This window comes from Marmota marmota, unplaced genomic scaffold (genome assembly GCF_001458135.2).
Source record: "Marmota marmota marmota unplaced genomic scaffold, marMar, whole genome shotgun sequence".
Taxonomy (NCBI): domain Eukaryota; kingdom Metazoa; phylum Chordata; class Mammalia; order Rodentia; family Sciuridae; genus Marmota; species Marmota marmota.
The window spans coordinates 3,819,596-3,830,767 of NW_026000020.1; the positions used below are offsets into that span (position 1 = coordinate 3,819,596).

An 11,172-nucleotide genomic window follows, 5' to 3' on the forward strand; every position below is an offset into this window, starting at 1 on the left:
TCTAAGTTCCTTAGGGCCTTACTAAGTCGCTGAGGCCAGCCTCAAACTTGTGATCCGCCTGCCACAGCCTCCTGAGTTGCTTATATTACAAACGTGCACTACAGCACCTGCTGAGCACCACCTTCCTTACATGACTTACAATTTCCATTTTGATGTGGTTTATGAACTAGCACATTTTAAAGTCAACTTTTAGTAGTTTTAGATCTGCAGAAAAATCAGCAAGATAGTACAGAGTACCCACATAGCCCGCAGCCAGTTTCCCCTGATTATTATATGGGGAAAATTTCCTCCCTAAAACTCCCTGTGCTTTATCTATTCAGCCCTCTCATCTCCGCCCCCTCCCCTGCCCCAGCCCCTGGCAATCACTTATCTTTTCCAAAAAACTGTCTGGGGATGTGGCCTTGAGTGGGGGAACAGCCTGGAGATTCTGGTCCATCAAGCTGCAGAAGGGAGACATGGGGAAGGACAGGAGGGCTGGGCCGTGGCTCAGGGGTGGGGCTCTCTCCCAGCACGTGTGCAGGCCTGGGTTCAAGCCCATGGCCTCTTCCCCAGGAGAAGAGGAACAAATGAGGTGAGACTCACCTGTTGTATTTGTGAGTCATCAGCTGGTTCCTGTAACTAGGACCGGAAACACCTTCATGGTAGCAAGTTTCTACAGAGGCCACTGTCACGGGAGATTGGTGTGTGACATTTGAGAAATGTTAAAACCGGGGGTCATTTATAGGACAGTGGAACTTGGGGAAGGAGGCACAGTCTAGATCTTGGGGACAGAGGACAGCCTTCTCAACAGCCTCTCCCCTTTTGCTCCCAGTACTTTCCTGGGGTCCTTTGGAAAGTGGCTCTGCTCATCTGTCACCTGGGGGCAGGAGAGCTTGAAGGACCACCAGGCCTCCCTTTTCTCCTCGCTGAAACGAGGCAGCGGGACCTCTGGTGTTCAGTCTTACCATTTCACTTCTCTCAATTGCTTCCTATCCCAAGTTTCTGGAATATTTCTCACCCCTCTCTTAAAAGGGGCTGGCACCTACCTAACACCTTCCCCAGCACCTGAAGACAGCTATGTAGCTTTCTTGCGTTCCCTTGGTCACGGCATTTCTGCTGTGTTTTGGACAAACCAATGCTTTAGTCCATCACCTGTGACACCTTGAATGCCCCAAAGGAAACAGAAGGAAAATAATGGTAAATACTACATTATCTGGAAACATCATCCAAGAATTAGCTGACCTATAGATACTGCAGGTCAGATTCAAAATTATAATCCCAATTTTAGGATAAAGATGCTGCTCTTTATCTAAATTAAGTACAGCCACATGATTGACAGCAACCTGGGTTCCAGATGCTGTGTGAGCACAGAGGGCTTCACTAGCCAAGGCCAAGGGCACCTGAGCTTACTTTGTGCTCAACCTGAAGACCTTATCGGGCACCAAAGTGAGACTATGGGGCAGTGCTCATTTAGATGAAAGTGAAGAGGTACTTAGAATTAGCTCTGCCTGGGATCCACAGTGGACTCCAGCTGCGGCTCCCCATGCTTGTGGAAGCTGCCTAACAACAAGCACAGCCATCTTGTCCTTGGAAGCCTGCACACGGGCTGTCCCACAAGTGGAGCACCTTTGTTCTTCTTCCACGTCTCCATACACCGTCGGCTCCCAACAGAAAATCTAAGCAGCCAGCTCCTACCAACCCAGAGATGGTGTGGGAGCACCAGAGCTCTCAAGCTCGCGTCAACCCTGCCACTGAGATTTCATGGCCACCTTTCAAGGGACACTGGGCACGTTCTTATCAGCCGCGCTGGTCTCATGAACATAGAAAGACGAGTACCAAGCACTTCTGACAAATAAACTGGGTCACAGCTGTTTGTCATTCTTTGAATCAGAGCAAAAAGTAATTTTATCATCTAATCTGAAAGAACTCTGTGCTCCAATTCTTATTTTTGAGATATGAAATCAGCATTAAGTGCTGTAGCATTCAAAACAAATATGAGGGAATATTTCCCCTAATTTTTCTGTTGTCGATATCGATTTAACAGGAAGTGATATAAAGTTCTGGTTCATAAAACATCTTGATGTTTTTTATTGATTGACTGAGACACATTTTATTTATGTGACTGCTTAAATTTTATTTCCAAAAAAGAATTTAATGTGGCCTTTTACAGTAATCAAGATTCCCTATCTCAACAGTCTGAGGTAAACATTATTTCAACTAAGAAAAAAAAAAAAAAAAAACCACTTGAAGAAATGACAGTAAATTAAACCTGTCAGTAATTGCTTTGATGAAACAACATTTTGCAAGAATTATCTATTTCTTCTCGGCAGGACAGAACAAAGATTTTTCTCTAAAGATCATTCATATGTTGATAACTGTTGCTAGTTTATAAAATATATAATGTAGCTATAAAACTTAATTTGTGGTTTTTCCACCATAACTTATTCACGATTTTTTAAAAAACTCATATCCCTTTTATATAATTACACATCAAAAAATAGAGAACACAGATTTATGGCTTACTTAAAATGCAAGTGGGAGAACAGACATCTCTGCCACGCCAGTAACAAGTCCTGGCTTTTTAATAAAGAAAGTGCTATTAATTTTTTTAAAAAGAGTTCAAAGAAATTGAATAGAATTCCCAGCACTGATTATTCTAAAATGTGCGAGATAGGAAATATAATCAAAAAAGGCTTAAAACCAAAGGCTCCTTCCTGCTTGCTCCTCTCCTTTCTTCCATCCTCCCAGGGGCCTCCCAGGTCGCCAGCCTCGCCCAGCTCCTGGCTCAGGCCACCCTCCTGCCCTAGGACCTGGCGCCACAGGCCCAGGCCCAGCTCTTTATTCTTAAAAAAAAAAAAAAAAAAAAAATCAGTTGATTTGTCACATCAAGAAAGTTCAGCAAATTATGTCAGCTGTGGCTTTAGTCTCCCTCAGAGTCACTGTCCTTCCTCATGGGGACCGAGCACCGCACCGAGGACAGCAGCGTGTCTTCAATAGGCTTCCTGGGGTTTTCCTCCAGGTCTGTCTTGACTGCTCCAGACTCAGACAGTTTCCACTCCAGCTCTGTGGACGAAGAAAAGCACATGGCGTAAGGCCCCGTGCACTCGGTCCCCTCACCCAAGCCATCAGGCTTCACTCCGAACAGAAAACACAACCATCAAACTTGGTGACAATTTTAGTGCCATCTTTTTAGGGTGCTCAGAAGAAGGGGGGATCAGACATTTAAGGAAAAAAAATAATACTTTTCACTTTTTTAGAATATGGGCTCAAACGAGTTCTGACATAAACTTGAAACTGCCTGAAAACCCAAGAACAAAGGCTAAACCTGACCTCTAACGGCTGGTTTCCAGCTAGGACACTCTCCCAGGGAAGACCAGGGCATGTTCAAAGGAAATGAGCTCCTCGGGCCTGCAGCTGCCAATCTGATCATTCAATCTGATTTTCGTTAATCAGAATGTTTCAGCTCCTTGTCTAGCATCCCATCTACTAAGGTCAGAGGATAAATGTATGACGACACCCTAGGAATGACGCCAAAGTACCAGAAAGGAAAGATCAGACCCAGCCCCAGGTCCCGTACTTCACTCCCGTCATCAGTGAGACTCCACCGGGTGAGGCCCTCTGAGCCGAGAGTGAGGGGTTCTGCATCTGAGAAGCCAGGTGGGGTGAAGGGACGGCCCAGGAGCTTCCCAGCCACAGCATGGCCAAGAGGCAGGTCAATGCAGAGATTCTTCGCAATTGCACGCCTCCCCCAAACAGCACCACCAATGTTACTGAAGCTGTGTTAATTTAGAGCATGCCCCGAAATAGAGCAGAAGGGTACAGGGTGGAGGAGGGAGGCAGATGCCAGGAAGGCGTGGACTTTAAGGTGGAAGATGAGTAGGTTCTGGGGACCCAGCACACAGCGGTGCCGTTCAGAGTGATGCACGGCTTACGTGAAATCTGCCACAAGATGGACAGTTGTGAAAATTCAAGAAACTTCTTTGAACAACTTTAAGACTTCTGATTCTGGACTCGGGAATGATTTCTATGTCCATACCTGCACACATCTGTGTATGCGCTCAACACCGCTCACTTACACACAATCATTGTTCCACATTAAGTTCGCTTGTCCTCAAACGAGACTCTTCTAGAAACAGACCACAGCTGTGACTGTACAGGCCAGGTGTGGGTATGCTTCGCCGCCACCAAAATTAACGCTGAAATCCAGTACCCACGTGGCAGTGCTGGGATGGGGTCCTTAAGGGGCCCGAGGTCCTTCTCTAGAGACTGCACTGATTTTCCCACAAACAGGTCGGTTCTCAAGAGAGCAGGCCAAGTGCCTCCCCCTGAGGCAGCCAGTCTCCTCTCCCTCACTCTCACACATGTGCTCCTTCCCTGTCACTTCTCTGCACTGATATGACATGGCACAAAACCGCCACCAGAAGCCAGGCAGACGCTAGTGTCGTGCTCTTGACCTTCCCAGCCTTCAGAATCATGAGCCAAAATAAATCTCTTTCCTTTATAAAGCACTCAGCCTCAGGTGTCTTGTTACAGCAACAGAAAGGGGACTAAGATATACACCTATCTCCCTTCGTGGTAAGATCGAAAACGGACAACATTAGATATTTATCAGTTTGAAATACTGTATGTCTTTGAATACTGAATAATGTAGCCTACCTTATACATGTGTCTGTGCAATTATTCCTACTCAAATATCACAGTGGAAAAGTATATAAAGTCATGTTTAAACACATGTTCCTGAACTAGTAAAGTATAACTGGACATATTCTGATAACTCCATGTGCAATAGGTGGAAAAGAACAGCAATGCCTTCCAGGATTAAGAGGCAGAATTAAAATTTAAAAGCTACTGAGATATTCAACTGTGAAAATATTTCTATAGAGAAACACACACACACACACACACACATATAGAAGTATGAATTAAATAAGAAACAAAGGCTGTGGTCTTGAGCTACAACTTAAACCCTCAACTGCAGAGACTGCACTGGTTCTCATACCTGCTGTCACAACGGATCCCGTCCACCCCCTCCACTGCGCATCTTCTTTCTAGTTCCAGCTGCCCACACTCCCATCACCCACAGAGGCAAGGAGAGCTCCACGGCCGCCCTCACAAGACAAGTGGGCAGCCAGGAACTCCCTCCAGCAGAACAGCCTCCCCACAATACGCCCTTGCCCGCCTCCAAGAGCTCTTACCATCTCTCGTCAGGTTCATGCCACCAAACACCAGAGGACCAATGAACTGAGCTTTGATGTCACCTTCCCGGTAAACAAACACCGTGGGCAGGTTCCTATCAGGATAGTTGGGTATGCAGGTGGTTGAAATGGCTTTGACAAATTTGACATCAGGAAACTTCCTGGCAAGTCCACTCAGGTGTTGATTTATCAGGGCACAGAGAGGAATCCTAGAACCCAGAAAGAGAAAACAGAAGCAGCTGTGATTCTGCCTGTGCACAGAGCAAAGCATACCCCCCCTCCTCCCCGACAGAGGCCTCCGGTAGCTTTGGGAGCAGCCTGCTGCCAGCCGGATGAGCCCACCTTTGTGTTTGGTTTGCTTTTGGTAATACAGATTGAACCCAGGGTCACTGTACCACTGAGCTACATCCCCAGCCCTTTTTACTTTTTATTCTGAGACAGGGTCTTACTAAATTGCTCAGGCTGGCCTCAAAATTACGATCCTCCTTCCGCAGCCTCCCAAGTTGCTGGGATTACAGTTATGTGCCACTACATCTGGCTTGAATTCACAGTATTAAAAAACTTTCTAATAAGTTCAGGGAGGGTGAAGATCTTAAAGTCCAAAGTCCAATTTAATAAGACCCAACAATAATTCAGAAAACTGACTTGAGTGTAAAAAAACTGCTATAATGTTATACCATTGCTATATAATTGCTATACCATTCTATAAAGTTGCAAGAACACTGAAGATTTAGAATGTTTGAAACAGGTCAGAATGCAATCCTGTTTTAAGAGAATTCCTCAACAAGCACTGAACTGTAGTTTAAGAATAAGATTGGGCAGGCAAGAAACACTGGAGGCTCAGGGCATCCCTAAGTACAGACTATCACTGTCAAGGCCACCCTTGCCATCTACAAGAGTGATTAGACACGTGGAACTTTGAAATTCGTTCCTCTAGAGGGATGAATAACTTAGGAATCATCTTTTTTCCTTTTTTTATTGGTGGGTATTATAGTTGTACATAATAACAGGATTTGTTGTTATGTACTCACACGTGCACACAATATAACAATATAATTTGGCCAATATCATTCCCTAGTATATCTCCTTTCCCTCCAGGAATCATTTCTAATAAAAAAAAATTAAGTCTTCATTCCACGACTTTAACAAAGGCACTTATATTAACAATATTAATTTGAAACCTTAAAATGAGAATCAGGCACCTAGTTTTAGGCAAATCAGCAACAAAAACACAATGTTAGTGAAAAACAAAACACAAAATCTGATATTAAGCCTCCTACAGGTTCAAGACATAAATTCCAACCAATAGCTTGTAGACCACGTGGAAGATGAGCTCACCCTTGTTTGTAAAGGTGCAAGACTACCCACAAGCCCTCACCGGCTTTCGTAACTTCTTGAACATAATCCTTGCCTGAGATCTCCAAAACTTCTCCAAATTTGTTCTTCAGCTGGGTCGCTTTCAACTCCGCCAGTCTTTGTTGCCTACACATTGGAAGAAAGAATAAAGGTCCTAGGAGCACACACACGCACCCAGGAGCACATGCATGCATCCCCGTCTCTCCAGAGGCCTCCCTGGGGTCGTCCAGGCTCACTGATGTGCCTCATGCCAACAGTCTGGGACCACTTCCTTGGAATGAATGACACTGATGTTTAATCATGGTCTTTTCCAAATGTTATCTCAGCTAGAAAATTAATTTTTCAGAGGGCACCCACTTTTTCACCATGCAAAACAAACAAACAAAAAAACCCCACACATCCCTCTGGGTGGCACCAACCTGTACATCTCAATGGCCCGCTCATCCTCCTCGTTGAATTCATCTTCATTCTCCTCCAGCTCCTCCAGAGTCATGTCTTCGTATGTTTTCACTGAATTGAGTGATAAAGGCACAAGTGGCAAATTTAAAAGATGAACAGGCAGTGGTTTGGGCGTTCCTCACGTTTCTCCTAAAGCCATGCGCACAACGGCACAAGACCCCCAGCCCACAGAGCAAGCACAGCGAGGGCCTGTCACTGGCAATGAGAGAGGCAGGCACCGTGAAGGACAGATCTCGCTGGAATCTGCTGGCTTGCCCGTCTTACCCTCCCTCAGCAATAACGTCTCCCACATTTCTAAAACAAAAGAGAGCTGCCAGTGCCTGTGGCCACCTGGTCTGACCCTCAAGTCTGCGTGCTGGGGGGGGCCAGTGTCCCCGGAGTCGTCAGATCACCCAAGGAGCCGGGCAGACACCAGGGTCCTCCCCGAGCACCTTTCCTGGAGTGGAGGGTGCCCCTGCCGTACTCCTTGTCTTTCCTTAAGAGTGGCAGACACTCGTCTTTCCTAGTGACCAGCTGCTATGAAATCCATCTTATTTTTATTGTAATAAACACTCTTATTTCTTGACGTCAAAGCAGGCTGTGCCCTTGCCCCTTCTTGACTCTTATCAAGGTCACAATAACCTCCATTTCTTGATAACAATTGGGCCCAAGCCACCACTGCCCTCCTCTGGCTTCCAGGGTGTCTCTCCTACCATGACCAAGGCCCTCCCACTTTGGGTGATTACAATCCCCAGGCTCAGGTCTTGGACCCTCTCTTCGTTGCCTATGCTCACTCTTGGCAACTGCGCCTAGTTGCGTGGCTTTAAGTATGATGGTGTGCTGACAAGTAGCCTAAGGCAGGCCTCTAGCCCGGGGGGCTCCACCTGGACAGACAGACCCAGCTGCCTGCATGACAGCTCTACTTGTCTCGTAGAAATCCCGCCAAGCCTTCCTCATCCCAGCTGGCAGGACTCCATGCTCCAGGCTGCTCACTGCCCCCGTCTTGTGTGTCCCTCACACCACGTCCACAGATCTGTGGCCCTGCTTCAAGACACACCACACCCGACCGCTGCTCACCTCCACCGCCACCTCGCTGGTCCCAACCAACGGTTCGTCTCTCGTGAACTTGGCAGTAGTTTTAGCCTCTCTGCTTCCTGTCTTGCTCCCTCCCCGCGGGCCACACTCAGTAAGGCAGCAGGAGGGCAGTGCTGTCACCCTGTCCTGACCTTCAACGAATTTCTACCTCACAGCCATAAAAGCCAAGGCTCCTACAGAAGACTCCAGGTCCTCCATGCTTTGGCCCCTGGTGGTCACTCTGAACTCCCTGTCTACTCCTCTCCACACTGGCCTCCTCCCACATGCCAAGACAGCTTTCCACCTGCTGGGGGATGTCACCTCACCATTAGAACTTTACTCAGATGTCTCCGTCATCCCCTTCAGGTCCACATGAATGCCACCTCCCAGTGAAGCCTCTCTAGAACTGCTCTTATCCCTCCCGGCCCCTCCTAGCCCCTTTCCCTGTGTGACTTCCCTTATTATTTACTCTTCCCCTGCCGCTAGAATGCAGGCTTCACAAGGAAGGATAACACTAAATCCCCACTGCCCAGGATAGCAGGTGAGACACTGATCGTTCAATAAGCACTTGCTAGACACTTTCTAATAAATCCTTCTCTGAGTTAGCTCTCGCATGTCAGCTGGGCACAGAAGTACTAGGCCCTGTGATTGATGTGTCGCACACATTAGCAAGAATCAGAAACCCTTTAACCCAGTTTACCATGCAGATTCCCGGGCCTCACCAGAGACTGATTCAGTAGGGACTGGGCATATGGACCAGTCCTCTAAGGGATTCCAACTAAGAAAACCCCCCAGACCCCACATATTGCAAACATTCTAAACAGATTAAGTTGTTTTACTTTGATGTTCTTAACCAAACCACAAAGATCAATAAAGTGTACAACCTCAGAAGAATACAAACACTAAACTCTTTGAAGAAATTCCTATGACATTATTAAATTGAATCATGGACAAAAAAGTATGTGTTCACATAACACAGACCAGAACTTGTGGGGCTGCAGGGCAGCTCTGAAGTCCCCTAACTCTGTGGCCTTGGGACACCTATGACTTCCCTGAGGGCCAGCATTCCAGCTGTCTCCTGGCTGCTGCTCAGAGGCTCCTTCTACTGCAGCGGCTGGAGGCTCTCGGACTTGTTCCCAAACCTGGCAGACACAGAACAAGAAGACCAGCTCACCCACTGACTGCTGGAGGATCCGCTGTGCTTCCTCCTCCGCCTCCTCCTCCAAGCCTTTCAGGCTTTCCTTCAAGGGCAGGATGCCCTTCTTGCGTAAGATGTCATTCCATTCAGTGTCTGCATTGGGGTCCTGGAAAGCAGGGCAAAGAACACCAAGAATAAGAATAAGAAGTGCCCAGTTCAGTGCGGAGGGGCCACACTGGACAGAGAGCCAAAGGGGAACAGTGGTAGGACAGGAGGAATTCAAGCCACATCACTCTGTGACTTATTTCTGAGAAAAGTGTCAAAGACCCACAGACCCTGTTCTGTTTTTTTCTGCCCGTTCCTCCTCCTTATCCTCAGTATAGGAATAAAATTCAGGATATGACGTGCTCATCAGCATCCGTATTAAAACCCAGGCTCTGACCTGGCTGCTGTTCAATATTTTTATAAATGACCTGGAATGACTCATTCAACAGATATTTAAGTGCTTGCTTAACGTGAATTACTGGATTAGGCATCAAGAAAGCCTGGTGAACACAGGAGTCGAGAGGATAAGACAGACGGGGCACAGGTACATACACAAACCGCATATTCAAAACAAACTGTGGCTACCTTGAGGACGAACAGGCTGCTATTCTAGAAAGGGACAGGAGACCCACTAGAAAAACTGACATATACCAATCACCTGAGGGTGGTCAGAACCAAGCAGGGGAGAGGCGGGCTTAGGAAATAACTTTCCAGACAGAGGGACCAACACATATGAAGACCCAAAAGCAAAGAGATATGACATTCGAGCACCTCAAAGCCTTAAGTGGCTGCATCTGGGAAGAAGGAGGCCTCAGCTAGGCTGACAAATTGTCTACAGGCCCAGCCTGAGAGGAGCTGAGACCTTGGGGTACCCCTAACAGTCAACTTTCATCCACCACTAAGCACTGGGCAATCTTCCAGGTCTTTACCTATGTCTACTCACTTGACCCTTGACCATCAGAAGCCTGACTACTCAGCATGGTGTCCAGAAAGGCACTACCATGCTGGGCAGTCAGGCAAACTGACCAGGACTGAATGCCAGGTGGGCACTCAGAGCCAGAACCCAAGTGCCCAGGCTCAGGTTTGCACTGTCTGGCAGGAACAAGGCCAGTGGAGCTCAAACTTGGTTTGGAATATGAACTGAAGGAGTGCCCTGGACACCAGGGCGACCAGGCCCCGGCCCCCCTGCGTGTCATCAAGGGAAAAATGAATTGAATCCTTTCAGTCCAGGTCAGGGAATGCCCCTGAAGAGGTAGTAACATCTTCAAGCAGGGACTTGAAGCACAGAAGATACCAATGAGGTCAGAGGCGCCCCAGAGCTTTCTCTTCACCATTTAAGAGCTTCTGGTTTGTGCCACTTGCTATATTTGTAAATAACCATCCCCTCTGAGCCCTCAGTGACCCTCCCAGCCCCCTAAAAAAAGTCATTTCAATGAAGTTTTCTTCACTTCCTTCAGGGTTTTTGTCAAATTCTGGCTACCAAATAAAACCAAAAACGAGGGGATTCTTATTTAACTCTTTTTCAGAAATTAGCACTGAGGCCGGGCAAGGTGGCGCACGCCTGCAATCACAGGGGCTGGGGAGGCTGAGGCAGGAGGGTCGCCAGCCTCAGCAACTTCCGTGAGGCTCTAAGCAACTTGGCGAGACCTTGTCTCGGGCGGGAAAAACAAACTAACAGTGAGCGGAGAAACTGCGGCTGAGACCTGGAACCCAGGGAGCCCGACGGGTGACACCCCACCTGCACGGCGCGAGGTGCTGGGGGACGTGGTTTGCACCTTGGGCACCCCTCCCAGCCGGGCCCCACCTCTCCAGCTCGGGCGCTAATGCATGGAGTTTAGTGAACGGGGAGTAACAGATCAACCAAAGCCTGACAAGCGGTTCACAGGCCCGGAGGAAGTCGACCTCAAGCAGGGAGCAGCCCCCGAACACGGCGCTCCGGGGAGCAGG

The 11,172-nt window shown here is 47.7% G+C and overlaps 1 protein-coding gene across 1 annotated transcript in view; it reads right to left on the bottom strand.

The window, feature by feature from the left end:
• Positions 1–2,087: 2,087 nt before the first annotated feature.
• Positions 2,088–11,172, bottom strand: part of Pdcl3 (phosducin like 3) — a 9,451-nt gene continuing 366 nt past the window's right edge. The window contains exons 2-6 of the mRNA XM_015499675.2: positions 9,217–9,346; positions 6,950–7,040; positions 6,513–6,656; positions 5,175–5,383; positions 2,088–3,042 (exon numbers count right to left, since the gene is read on the bottom strand). Of these exons, the coding sequence (XP_015355161.1) occupies positions 2,900–3,042; positions 5,175–5,383; positions 6,513–6,656; positions 6,950–7,040; positions 9,217–9,346 (717 nt within the window). The 3' untranslated portion in view covers positions 2,088–2,899. The remainder of the gene's footprint in view (positions 3,043–5,174; positions 5,384–6,512; positions 6,657–6,949; positions 7,041–9,216; positions 9,347–11,172) is intronic.